Source organism: Magnolia sinica, chromosome 19, assembly GCF_029962835.1.
Source record: "Magnolia sinica isolate HGM2019 chromosome 19, MsV1, whole genome shotgun sequence".
In the NCBI taxonomy this organism is placed as follows: domain Eukaryota; kingdom Viridiplantae; phylum Streptophyta; class Magnoliopsida; order Magnoliales; family Magnoliaceae; genus Magnolia; species Magnolia sinica.
The window spans coordinates 61,199,562-61,214,626 of NC_080591.1; the positions used below are offsets into that span (position 1 = coordinate 61,199,562).

The 15,065-nt window shown below is 38.6% G+C and overlaps 1 protein-coding gene across 4 annotated transcripts in view; it reads left to right on the forward strand.

The window, feature by feature from the left end:
- Positions 1-15,065, forward strand: part of LOC131234483 (two-component response regulator-like APRR3) — a 50,694-nt gene that overhangs the window by 8,501 nt on the left and 27,128 nt on the right. For all 4 annotated transcript variants that reach the window (XR_009165723.1, XM_058231397.1, XM_058231396.1 and 1 more), the window contains exon 2: positions 10,278-10,439. Coding sequence is in view for 3 of the 4 variants with exons in the window: in XM_058231397.1 (XP_058087380.1) it covers positions 10,278-10,439 (162 nt within the window). In the remaining variant the exon portion in view is untranslated. The remainder of the gene's footprint in view (positions 1-10,277; positions 10,440-15,065) is intronic.

A 15,065-nucleotide genomic window follows, 5' to 3' on the forward strand; every position in this document is an offset into this window, starting at 1 on the left:
ATACATAATATATCAAGTTATCAATATCAAGTTATCAAGTATCAACAACATCAACATCAACACACTTAGACTTATGACTTATGAGACAAGCATTAAACAAAATTAAGAAATGTATTTATTATTTTATTTATCTAATCAATAATCATTAATCATATACATTGATCTAGCATCCATTGTGGCACATCACCGCCAGGTCCACCACCACCACCACCACCACCATCATCATCATTCGAGTCATCTCCTTCTTCCACATATACTTCTTCTTCCGTTTCTTTATCATTTGTACGTACTAGTACTTCATCAACATCCAATGGTGGATTATCTTCAGCTTAATCATCATTATCACCTTCTCCTTCTTCAATCTCCTCAATATCATCAACAGGTTGACGGCTACTACTCACCCCCCGGCTCCCCCCCGTCCTTCGCCTTCGAGTGGTACTACTACCTTCACCAAGTGTCGATCCATATGCAGCATCTTCAACTTGTGTCCATTTCAACTCCTCTCCAGCAAATACCGGGTCCTGTCTCTACGAGCCACTCGTTATCTGCATCTAACTCGTCTAAGCAGATAGGGTCAAAGAAACTGGGCTTTTCTTTCCTATTTTGTAATTGTTCTCGTAATTTTTTATTGTATTGAACGAAAATCAAGTCGTTGAGCTTTTTTTGCTCAAGGCGTTTCCTTTTCTTGGTATGAATCTGCAAGAAAGAAAGCGCATTTGGCATTAGCTATTTAGGTAATTAATTTAGCTTAGAGCCTTAGGCCACTAAAAAATTAAAGTTTACAAAAAAACAAAACAATTACTAAACAGTCTAAACTTACCACCTTGAACATGCTCCAATTGCGCTCGCAACCACTGGCAGAACACGTGAGTCCAAGAATCTTCATAGCTAGCTTCTTTAGAGCTGGATCCTTCCTGTTCGGGTCCACTCCATAGGCAACCCACCAGTTAGCTGAGAAAAACAGTTTAAGTATAGGTTAGAGTCTTAGTCTCTTAGAGACACTTTGTAGAAAACCTTTTTGTAAGAGTTCAGTACACAGTTGACAGTACACTAACATTCATTTATAGAAGTACTTACTGGGTAATGTCATTGTCCGATGTCGTAGTACGATATCCCTTAAGAATATCCCTTCACTTTTTGTGTAGAAGTCCAGCAAAGTTGAGATCTTGTCCTGTTCTCCTCTATCTGGAATCATTCTTTCCAAGACATGAATAAATCCAACCATATGCATAGTTAGTGCTTCTGTTAGATCAGCAGAAGTGAATAAACAGGCTGGGTTAAGGATGTAAGCAGCCGAATACAATGGGGATGACATTTGACTTCCCCATCTTTTATCTATAATATCTAAAATTGGCCTGTAATCACGGTCTCTATAGTTAAAATAGTCCATGATCTTATTTTTCGCCCTTTCCATCGCATCATATATGTAGTCCATTGCGGGCTTCTCATCCCCATCCACCAATCGCAACACAGTGACTAAGGGCTCGGATGGTTTTAGCGCCTTTACCACTTGAGTCCAAAAACTTTGAGAAAGAATTGTTTGTTGAACCCGTTTCCCTTTAGCCTTCTTTGACCAAGGCCCACTTGTAAAATCGGCTGACACTACAAAGCTTCGAAGTTCTGATTTCTTTGCATGTAGCATTTGTAGTGTTAAAAAGGCTGTAGCGAAACGGGTGACTGCTAGATGTAGCAAATTACCCCCAATGTATTTTCTCATTCGACTGAGAAGAAGGGCGTATTTGTACATAAAGACCATGATTCTTCTAGCCTTTGCAATCACATTTATAAATAATCTACCTAGATCTTCTAACATAAGATCAATACAATGGGCTGCACAGGGGGCCCAAAATAAACGACGCCTCTTCTCCATTAGAAGACGACCGGCCGTTACATACAAGGCTGCGTTATCTGTAATTACTTGTACAACGTAGTCCTCACCTATTTCTTCAACTACACTATCTAGTAAGTTGAACAAATATTCTCCTGTGTGTGAATGGCCCGACACATCCACTGACTTCAAGAACATTGTCCCAGCTGGACAATTTACCAAAAAGTTAATGAGAGACCCACTGGATCTATCGGTCCATCCATCGGCCATTAGTGAACAACCATATATTTTCCATGATTTCCTATATTCAGTTATGAAGGATTGTGTATATTCAACTTCAATTTTTAGGCATGTCTCCCTAATTTCATGATATGAAGGAGGTTTAAGCACAGGTCCAAATTGACCTATAGCCTCAATCATTACTTTGAAGCTTTTCGATTTAACGGCGTTGAAAGCAACGCCGGTTTGGTAAAACCACTTAGCAATATATTGAATTGTGGTTTTCTTATCTTTTTGTTTATACCGGTTCTCTAAAGTTGTTCGAGTCGGCCCTTTCCCTCTACTCCTTTGGTCGACCACATCCTCGGAGTATGGTCTACACCATCTATCCATGGGCCTATGCCCTCGGGCTCTTTTCGATGGTTGTACTTGTGGTCTAGACCGGCCTGTCGAAGTAGGGGGAGTGGGACTAGCTTCATCTACATTAACTACATTTATATCTTCATATGCATCTTGTTCCATATATTCCTCCTGACGTAGGGCACTATCGTATTTCTTTCTTGATTGTTTTTCCATATACTCTACAATCTCCCTTCGGATTTCTGGAGTAATTTTGTCGCATGCTTTTGCATTTGACCTCAGTAAATGTGCAAGATATTGCTTGTGCCTTGCAATGCCACCGGAACTCACATATCCACATAACTCACATACTATGTGAGTCATTTTCGGTAGCACTACGGTAGTGCTCATACTTCCAACCCGGGTCATTCGACTTGGGCTTCAAAGAGGAAGATTGGGAAGAAGACATTATGATGGTGGTGTGTGTATTAGCACTAAAAAGTAACTAGCTAGCTCTAACTAGAAACTAGAAAGTAAACTACAAATAAAAAGAAAACTAAAGTAAGAGACTAAGAAGAAGAACTAAGAAGTAAGAAAGAAGTAAATCTAAGAGAGTAAGTAAGAGTAAAGACTAAAGAGCCTAAAGAGATGGGACTTGGGGGAGAGAGAGAGAGAGAGAGTTACATTGACACACACTTACACTTCTAGAAACTAGAAAGGGAGAAGAAGAGGGAGAGAGAGTTGAGTTACACACTTACACTTGTAGAAAGGGAGAAGAAGAGGGAAAAGAAAATGAGAAAAAGAGAGAGTTGAGTTACACTTGTAGAGAGAGAGAGAGAGAGAGAGAGAGAGAGAGAGAGATTTATACACAAATAAAATTAAAATTAAAAATCTAAAAGAGGTTTCCAACTTCCAACTTTCAACTTCCAAATTCTTGTCTAAGTTGTCTACTAGTCTTCTCTTCACCTTTGCCCCTTCACTTGAGTATTGATCGATTCTTGATTCTTGAATTCTTGTTGTAACTTGTAAGATGTAACTTGTCACTTGTAAGTTGTAAGTTGTAACAACTAACAACTAACAACTAACAAAGTAACAAATCAATTAACAAAAAAAAAAAAAAGATAGAAAGAAGTTGTTAGAATTAGAAACTTAGAAGTTAGAACTTAAAAAACTTAGTGGATGGAGATTGGAGAGAAGTGAGGAGTCTCTTGACTCTTGAATATGGATGGTATGATGTATCATGTATCTTGGATTCTTGATTCTTGATTCTTGTACCCTTCCTTGATTCTTGAAAGTTGAAAGAAAAGAAAAGAAATATGGAAATGAAATATGGATGGAGAGTGGATGTAGAAGGTAGATTGTATTGTAGAGTGCTTGGAAATTGGAATTAGAAATATGTAAGAGAGGATGTAGCAAGAGAAATAGAGAATAGAGAGAGAGTTTGAGCTTTTTTTTGCATGTAGGAATGCTTAGAATGCATATTTATAGAGAAAAAAAAATCCGGATTAAAAAAAAGGGTCAGAAATCTGACCGTTGGCCATTACGCGATCGCATATGCAGTATGCGATCGCATACGTCGCATATGTGCAGGGATCGCATATGCGATCGCCCCTTAAATATGCGATTGCATATTCGCATATGCGATCGCACATGACAACACCGATCTCAGGTAATTCCAAACTTCCTGTACTTATCCTCCATGAGTTGTATAAGTATGCCAAGACATGGGTATTGTGTAATGGTAACCGATTGTGGTTGCGTAGGGTCCGTAGGAAATAGGTTGACTCCAACCTCAACTTCTGGAAAGAACTTACTCCAATCATAAGATGGGAATCCTGAATATCCCCCTTCTTATCCATAACCATGAGTGTTTACCTACAATTATCCATATTCATAGTTGGATGACGGTGACCGAGTGTTTTAGCCATAGCCATACCCGTAGTACCTTCCATGCGCATGAAGTAGGACGGAAGTGGAGTTCCCTTGCTCCGAACTAATATCCATCCATGACAAGCTTTGTGCAAGAGACTTGTCATCGTGTGTAATCTTTTTCCTCCTACCATTGTGACGTCGGAAATATTGGTTGGGCTCCCTTGCTCTCTGCAAGGATGATGGACGAGATCCAAGGTTTTTATCTTGAGTGGCATGGTCGAAGTGAGCTTCTTTAGTGAATTGGCTAGTAGATCACTAACTTTGACCCGTCATGTAAGCCCCATCGCTGTTGCCTTCCCTTTCGCTTCCACCTCTACCCCCATCGTTGTCATTGCCATTCATGCCGAATTGACCTCCATCCTAGCTGTCACCACCGCCATCACCCTAATCATTGTTGTAATTATTCCTGCTGCTATTGCCGGATGGGAATAGAATCTCATTGTCATCATCGCTCAATATGACCGGATGTCATGGAGTATGCTGTGATGATAGCTTGTGATCCTCATTAGGACGTATCAGGTTCCTTATCAAAGTGTTGAAGGAGTCGGCCTAAGTCTTCTACTCGTCCATGACCTGGTCGATGTCAATACCCAGAAGCGTTGCTCCTTTGGCTATTAATGGAGCAGGGCCTTCGTCAGCATCATCTAAATTAGTTGATTTGATCTACTCATAAAGTTGGTCTTTAGCATTGTTAGTAAGATGTGCCTATGTGCCTATTGATATCAAGTCTAGCAATATGGCTCCATGTCGCGCTTTGCCTATAGTTGCCTTTCTTTTAGCTTCATATTGTAGGGACAACATACGAGATTTTGCAGCTTCTCATGACGTCTGTTCCTCTTGTTTATGTCAATGACTGACTATGTGCTTCAATTCCTCTCGTAGGGTGAGTTGTAGCGAGGGAATGTTGACTTCATACATTGTCCACCACTTGTCTGTCGATCCATCAGAAGCACATCTTAATTTAAATGGGGAATGCAGTAGGTCTATCATAAACTATATTATTTGAATACTGGAATGAATAAATATCCTCACATGGCATCATCGCATCCCTCAATGCTCCTGCAACTACATTGAGAATGCGTCCTTAACATCTTGAAAAATCAGTAGCTGTCTAGCACAATTCACGATTATTAATTACCCATCAAATAGTAGACTATAAGAAATTAAAAGACTCAACTTATTATTACCTCATTTTTAAATTATGTTTTTCTTGTCGACTTGGGGAATAGTCTCTCGTAAACTTGATGGACGGCCATCTTGAGATCTTCCTCCCAAAGCCGACATTTGTAGTGGAACTTCAGTTGAAGTAATATGCTGAAACTCAAATAATATTTATCAACAACATTAACATAGAAACAAAGGTAGTACTTAATCAACAATTGAGAGATAAACGACATTAAATGTAAGAAACTTACCATCCTGGTGAAAATGCTTAAGGGTCGTGGTCCATCTAAATGTCCAGCACCCATTTATGCAAATTTGGGGATGCAGTCCTTGTCACTTCTTTCATCAACGCATAAGCTTGTACATGAACCTCATCGATGGTTACATTTCATTATCTACAGCCTTTAGCACCTTGTAAATTGGATGTAGGACGCTAACCAAATTACAACTCTATTCCAAAATCCATCACTTTGCACACAATCTCAAAATACTAGCTGGAATATGCCAAAGGCAACGATGGGCGCAATCTTCTCGTTATCGTACATATCTGTCTACCTGGAGCTTGAAAAGCATATCCAACGTTGCTCGAAAAATGAAGGAGATAGTCCCGCACCCTCATGGCCACCCCAAAATTTCTGTCCAGTCACTGGATCCCGAAAGACAATGATAAGGAAAGGTGACACTGCAATTAAGTTATTTGTAAGACTACTCACAAGCAATAAATTAATGACAACTTAGGCGCATGAAGAAGAGGACAATGACATTGATTGAGAAACATTAATGGTTCTCATTCTTTCATCTTGAGTGTAGGAACCATCAGTAATTTTGATTGAAAATGAGAAGTGAGAAACTAAGAGTTCATACAAGTCATGTGATCTAAGGTGTTGGAATCAATGATCCAACACAGACTCGTATAGGATGTAGACATTAAATGTGCAGATGCATATATACCTGACTAGCTAGACCTAGCCTGATGGGATGTGGATGCACCCTCGAGCATAGCAAGGGACGATGAAAGTCAGCAATTTCTTGTGCCGGAATTGCCAATACCACTTGAAGAGATTAGATCATGAGGCTCATCATTCACCCCTTTATCAAGTCTGTAGCCTTAGTGGTCGATCAACTAAGTCCCAACTCCCAAGATGTTTCTTTCGTATGCCCACAATTAGTGCAGTAAAGCTAGTCCTTCTTCTCATTCCAAAGGTTTCCACGGCCACATCCAAGTGACTCTACAAGATTTTCCACAATCATAACCAGATTCACCACAGCCCCACTGGTATCCACCTGACCGTCCAGCATGATCAAGCCGCCCTTAAAAGTATCCACTATCTCCTTTGTCTTGACCACCACACACTCTACTATCCAAGCTTTCGATGGCAGGTCACTCGAGAGTGCTAGTGTTTGTGTAGAACATAAACTTTCAGTGACTTTCTTTTCTCATCAAGTAATGAGAAGACAATCGCATGTGAAAGGACTCGTTGAGATTCTAAGTACGAATAGTCTCATACTCAGGATTAATCCCCACAAGAAGAACAAATATTCATTGCTCATTTCCAATTTTACATTCCTTATCATGGTTCGACATATCACCCAAACCATGGATGACATGATGATATGAATTTGCACGCCTACACGTCAAAGCCCTCTGAAATTTGGCAGAAACGTTCTTGTCTCGGTTGATTTGGTCGACTCACCCTCTATGAGCCAAACGGGCGAGTTGCAACCTAGTTGACTCGTTTCCTTTAAATGCAAAGGAAGATGGGTTCTCTCATATTTTTCTTGTTTGCAATTCTCCTTCCCAGAAAAATTTAGATATATGGTTTTCCACCCCTCTGAGATCGTTTTCATCCTTTTGGGGTTTTTGAAAATCATTAAAAAATGATGTATTTTTGTGTAATAATTTATACAATTTTTGTTACTAATCTTGTATATTGCTTTCATCTTTTTAGATTCATCACTCTTTGAAATCATAAATGTTTGCAAGCATTTCTTTGAAAATTGTAGACAACCTGTAAATAGGGGTGTACACGAGTCGATCCGAGTCGAATTGGGTTCAACCCGGCCCGGCTCGGTCACCAACCACCCCCAGCCCGAACTCGGCCCGGGCCGGTCACCGGGCCAACATGGCCAGCCCGAACCCGGCCCGGTCAGCAATCGGGCGAGTTCGGGCTAGTTTCAAACCTTACAGCAAGTTCATGGGAAGGGCTTTGGCAGGTAATCCGCGTCCCATTACAAGGCCCTCGATCAATGGTTTAGATAGTTGAACTATAGACTCCACAAAAAATCTAACTAGTCAGGACATTATAATTCCTTTTTGTATTTGGATGAATCTAGGCCATTGAAGTTGTACGTCTGTGAGGTGGATGAGTCACTGTCACTTCAAAGATGGGCGGTGAACTATCGCAGAAGGGTAAAGGGGAAAGGGACGGGTAGGGTTTTGAAATACACATACACACACACACACACACACACACACACCACTTGACCGAGTCGGGCCAGGTCGAGTTGGGTTTCGGGCCGGGTCGGGCCGAACTGGGACCTATCCGAACTCGGCCCGAACTCAGTTTCAGGCTGAAGAAAATGGCCTGTCCCGACCTGAACTCAGTTCCGGGTCGGGCCGAGTCGAGCTTTTTCGGGCCGAGTCGAGCGAGTTGACCGGGCTAGCCCGATTCGTGTACAGCCCTACTTGTAAACTAAAAAAAAAGAAGATAAAAATGATTTTTTTTTTTCTTCTAGGGATTTCTTTTGTAGATCAGTCGTTAAGGTTATAGTAGTAGGTCCACTAATTTTTAGTGGATTTACTATTTGTTTTTAAAATATTAAATTATTAAAATTCAAGTTGTTAAGGTCATAAGGTACTGGAATCGCTGGTGATGATACAAGAGACTGAAAGTGATTCGGAAACCATTATCTTTATCACAACATGGCCATATCAGCCTGTGGTGACTCAACTCTAGCCGCATTCCTGTGTGTCATATAATAGTCTCCTAAAGGTTTCTCCTCCTATCAAAAATTTCCAATTTCCCACGTCAACTGAAATACCTTGGCCGCATTGTTTTCTCCAAATATGAAGCCACAAAGGAGTCCCAAATTTCCTGGTTGATTCACAATACATGAATAATTTGCTTATTTAAGGTTTCATGGATTGAAGCCATCAAGACATTACTATCATATTATCTCGTCCCAATTAGAATGGGCAGGACCATCCAATGCAGGTTCCACAACCGTCCTGTCTAAATAACCCGGTCTCTTGCAAGTCCTTTCTTTCACATGTAGGAAACTGGGGTTCCTTGTTAGCTGTTTATTATGATAAAGACTACTATTAATTCTCTTTATCCAGGTTGTACCAACTGATGGGGCCATCTTATTAAAGATGGGTGCCCAAAGGGGGAAAGTATAACATAGTTCAAATCACTCATAATACGTGAGTTGAATTACTTCTTGTTAGTCTCTTTTTTGAAAACAATGTTGACTTCATTTCTTGGTGGTTCGGTAAATTTGGTTTTTAAATTTCATCTACCTGCATAAGGGCCTGTTTGGTACGTGGGCTTCGGTTGGTTTAGGTGGGATGGAATTGTATTTGGTCCCATTCAAATTACATCTAGTGTTTGGAGATGACAGGAAGGATTGGGATTATGTGGGATGAAATTGCATTTGGTTCCATGTGGGATTTCTAGTGGATTTTGAAATCCACTACATCTGTGGGCCCCACATTGATGCATGTGTTTTATCCACGCCGTCCATTCATTTGCACCCTTTACATGTGAAATTTGAGGTATATATGTGTATAAGTGACCGACATCAGTTGTGTATTTGGTCTGTTGATTATGATTCCATGGTCCGCCAAACTTGGGTTTCACTTAGGGCATGTTTGATTTTCTCAGGTAAATGTAAATGCAATGGAAATGGGTAATAATTATTTCCCTGGTAATTACCTTCATCATTACCTATGTTGATTTGACTCTTGCTTTTTTCAACGCAAAAATTGAGGAGGCTGCCAAATATTAGGGGGGCCCACCATGATGTATGTGGATTATCCACACTGTCCATCCATCATGCCAACTGAATTTAGGAAAGAAGCTAAAAAATGAGGTAGATTCAAAGTTCAAGTGGACCACACCACAGTAAAAATGTAATTGAACACTTACCGTTAAAAACTTCTTGGGGCCACTGTTTACTTTGCTGTGGGACACTTGAATGTTGGATTTTTCTCATTTTTCGGCTCATGCCTCAAAATGTTAGGGTAAAACGGATGGACGATGCAGATATGTCATATATATGATGGTGGGGCCCACAAATTTATGCAGTCATTTTGGACCCTTTTTCAAAGCAGGAATTCCCCGGCATTTTCAAACAGGTGAAATTGTAATAACGGGGTATTTAAAGGGTATTTACCCTGCATTTGGAAAATCAAACAGGCCCTTAATGCAGTGTCTTTCTCAAACGAAGAATTTGATCCTAGACGTGGGAATTGGATGGTCAAAATACCATTGTATTTCCAGACATGCAATCATTGTGTTAATTCCATCTAATGCAATTCCATACCATTTAATCCCATGGAGAAGTTTTGGGTTCATGCAGTGAATTGTGTCGATAAAGTGTTGGCCTGAACAGAGATGATTTTTCTTTTCAGGTTATTTGATTTATAGGTTTATAATGACTTTTTTTTTTATTATTTTTTATTATCATGATGGCTTTTTTTGTTCGATTGAGCAATTGCATTCAGGATATCTTGATGGTGAACATGCTATTCTCTTCTTATTAATCTACTGTCCTTGTCTTGTTTTGTGAGCAGTAGCTGCAGTTGCGGATGGACTTAAAGCTTGGGAGTTCCTAAAGGAGAAACACTACAATGTTGATCTAGTTTTAACAGAAGTAGCAACGCCTTCACTCTCTGGGATCGGTCTTCTTTCCAAGATAGTGAACAATGACATTTGCAAACATATTCCAGTTATCAGTAAGTAATATTAATATCATAATGTGCGTGTGTGTGTGTATGTTTTTGTGCGTGTGCATGCATGCGCATGAGTATGCCCGTGTGCATGCGTGTGTAAGTTTAGCATCCATTGTGCATCTAATTCCATCTTGTAAATGTTATCTACTCGACAATCCTTTGATCAGTGCACTTTTGGTGATGGAACTGGCATCCAATTAGTCGACTGCCTCATGGAGAATCTAAAGTCAAGATTGCAACCATTTTCCATCACCTATTTTGTATTGTCAAGAAAGGTCCATAACAAAGTTTATATATCAAATTGTTAGAAACTGCCAATCAATGCTTTTTTACCATTGATAATCACTGATATGGCATATCTGGGTAATTTGTATGAATCAACATCTTCACCTATCTTATTAGTTATAGGGTTAATACCAATACCTAAATGCTACTTGATGAGAATTGGATCCAGTAACCTGTATACATGGATACCTAAATACATACAAATCATCATCATTTAAGCCTTATTCTGATTAATTGGGTTCAGCAGTTGGCTACATGAATCCCATTCCACCATTCCACTCTATCAAGGGCCATACCTTCAGTTAGACCATAGGCCATTAAAGTCTTTTCTTGCAGCTTCCATTCACATCCTTTTGGGCCTTCCCCTTCCCTTTTAGAGACTTCAACCCGGTCCCACTCCTCCTAACAAGCAAGGTTCTTGATCTCCATTGCACATGACCAAACCATCTAAGTTGATTTTTCCTCATCTTTTTACATATTGGTTCTACTCCTAAGTTCCCTCAAACGCATTCACTTCTAATTTTATCCTTCCTCGTCTTGCCACTCACCCATCTCAACATCCTCACTTCAACTACACTCATCCTATGAACATGTTCTTCCTTAACTGCCCAACAATCTGTCCCATAACGCATGGCATGTCTTATACCTATCCTATAAAATTTACATTTCAGTTCGAGTGGTACACAAAGATCACGTAAAACTCCTGAGGCACATCTCCATTTTTCCCACCTAGTTTGAATTTTATGGGCAACATCCTTCTCAATCTCCCACTCCCATGAATTATTGACCCAAGTTATTGAAAGTGGTCATTTTGGGAAACTTCTTGGTCACTAATTGTAACTAATTCCTCATTTTCACTCCTATTGGTACTAAAATTGCAATCCATATACTGTTCGGAATATATCTTGATCAACAATCTCTCTGTTTGGAATTCCTTGCCTTAGTCCATCTATATCGTCCCATAATTGTCTCTTGATTCTATACTCTAACATTGGTTCTCTCTCTCTCTCTCCTAACAAAAGTTTTATTAATAGAATCCTATCACTTACTCTCCTGACATCTACAACTTTATTCTTTAAATCTTTACCTAGTACTATCCTACCTCATTTTTATTATTGTCCTGTCCTATATTCCAAAGTTTATAATCATCAATTTTTCTGGTTTTGGCCCTTTCTTATTTGGTCTCCTGAACGCAAGCTATGTTAACACTCCATCTCATTGCATCTACCAACTCCATACTCTTACCTGCCAATGTGCCTATATATCATGTAGCAAAACGAATCTTATTCTTTTGGACTAATTTATTTACCTGTGCATGTCCAAAATGGCGCAAGAACCCTTGCATCATAGCAACTGGACATTGTTAAGGTGTGTCGCTTCCAGGGAATGCCCTAGCCAACTCTTGCTCATTTCTCACTACACCCGGATTCCGATGCAACACATTGCTTACAGGGTATGCCCTAGCATGAGTTTGGAATGCCATATTGTTTGGATTCACAATGAAGTCATGGCATAAGTTTGATGCTGGCAGCCAACCTGATGTAACCCTGCTTTATTTGGGCTAGGGACTAGCAGTGAGAGCATGAAACTCCCACATGTGTAATGTAATAGACTATTGCATAGGTTGATTACGATCAATCACAATCTAATAGTCTATTACATAAGTTGATTATAATAAATGAGTTGATAACAATCAACGAGTTTCCTACATGCATACACATATATGTGCAAAATGATGGGACAAGTCTATGCTGGAGTTATCATGCATGCATGCATACATACAAACGTGTATCCTTGTTGTCTATGGGCCCTTGGTCATGGAGTAGTTGAGAACCAACCTAGATTAACTCTACAATTGGGCTATATGGGGCTTTTGTGAAGCAGAAATCCAATATAGAAAGAAAAAAAAGAAGAGATTTCTGCTTTTATCAGAAGCTTCTTATTCCAAGTGGGACAAGGAGATCATCAATCTCCCAAGGAACCCATATCCACAATTGAAGATTTTTTTTTGAAAGTTCACGATTGAAGATATATCCCTGCTAATATTCAGAATATTGGTGATTTATCGATATTATTGCCGATATTATCATTATGCCAGGTCAGTGACACTGAAATTGTTGGCAATAAGTTTCCAAATATCACCGATATATTTTTGTTAATAATATCAGCGATATTATCGATATTAGTGATATTTGCAAAGGATCCCTTCTAAAAGTTCCCTGTTGTCGGAGACACCATCAATGATATGGGATATATATATATATTTGAAAATTTGTTCCTTTAGGTGATTTCGACCACTCCTGGTTTTTATTGAATCAAAGTTTATATTTGAGGAAAAATCTTGACTCGAAATAAAGACAGGCCAAAACCCAAAGTGGAACAAGGAGATCATCAATCTCTCAAGGAACCCATATCCACTGTTGAAGATTTGTCCCTGCCAATGTTCATAATATCGGCGATTTATTGATAATATCACCGATATTACCATTATGCCAAGTTAGAGATACAAAAACTGTTGACAGTTAAAAAGTTTCAAATTATCACCGATATTATTTTATAATATCAGTGATATTTGGCGATTTTATCGACATTGGTGATATTTTGTGAAGAATCCCGTATAAAAGTTCCCTATTATCGGCGACACCATCAATGATATCCTTGATACCATCAATAAATTTTCTTGATACCAGGAAAACATCCACAAATAGTCGAAATTGACAAACCATTGGGAAAATTCTAAAGACCCAAAAACCTCCATTCTTTTGGGATTTTTTTTTTTTTTGAATATTTGTTCCTTAGATGATTTCAACCACTCTTGGTTTTTATTGAATCAAGGTTTGGATTTGAGAAAAATCTCGACTTGAAACGAAGACGGGCCAAAAACTCAAAGGTGATGAAAAATTCTCATGTTAGCATGGACTGCAATAGAAATCCATGTCCATGCACTATTCTCATATACGGACAGATTTGTGGCGAATTTTTTTTACTGAAAAATGGGGGGAATTGGTGAAATCCTAATTTATCTATTTTATGTATTGAAAATATGTGTTTTTTGCTGTTAACTAATATGGAAATCTTATGAATTAATGAGTGTTGACCAACCTATTGATCCGCTACAAATTTTATATATTTATTTTACACCTTTTTTTTTTTGCCTTCAAAAATGAACAACACATGGTCAAGCCTCTATAAAGTTCAAACTTATTATGTATAGTTGTCTTTTATAATATTTTGATTCCTACATGTGTAAACATCAAGGTATTCCGTATCGGTAATGGTGGCCGTAACGGTCACCACCATTACCGATATGGGTGTCGTCCATAAAGGCTGATATGGGGGCATAATGGCCATTACGACTCCCGTAATGGTTGAAAATTTTCTTTTGCCCAAAAAATTCTAGAAAAATATCTAGAAAATTAAGAATAATATAAATATGTCAAATATATATATATATATATATATATATATATATATTCATTTTTTTAAACATGTTTATGGTAGTGTAACGGTCCGCTCTTTGGTGAGAGTGCCGTATCGGGTTGTCTAGTAAATTGTTTAATATGATTATGTCTCTAATATTTATATGTCACAATCAAGCATTAGAACTAGAAATTTAAAAATAAAATTTAAAAAAAGGCATAAATATTGGTTTTTCAATTTTTTGAAAAAGGCCCTCGGATATTCTATTTGCTCAAATTACTTCAATCCACAGTTTTATTCTTAAAAGCTATAGTAAGAGTGGTCTAAATCTGTTGTAAAATGATATAGGAGAGTTTTTGGAATGAGAAAAGTGAAAAAGAGGAGAAAAGTGAATTTAAATAGAAAAAAAAGGCCCTCAGAGATTCTATTTGCTCAAATTACTTCAATCCATAGCTTTAATCTTAAAAGCTATAGTAAAGAGTGGTCTAAATTTGTTGTAAAATGATAGAGGAGAGTTTTTGGAATGAGAAAAGTGAAAAAGAGGAGAAAAGTGAATTTAAATAGAAAAAAAAAAAGTGATTGTTTTCGACCATTACGGGAGTAATGGTCATTATGCCCTGTAATGGCCTTTACGGCCATCGTAACGGATGATATGGTCTAAAAAAACTAACTACCCCTTTTCACCCCCATATCGCGTAACAGTCATGGCCGTTCCCTATACGTATCGGCCTTTATAGGTGTATCGTAACAGATACGGAATACCTTGGTAAACATGTCTTTTAAAATCTCCTAAAGTGTCATTGCAACGTTCCACCTTTTACCCAATGTTTCCCTTAAACAGTTATGTTTTCTCAAGTATCGGTGATACCGATTCATGTTTTCATATCCTTGATCATTGATACATGTAATGATACCAATACTCTA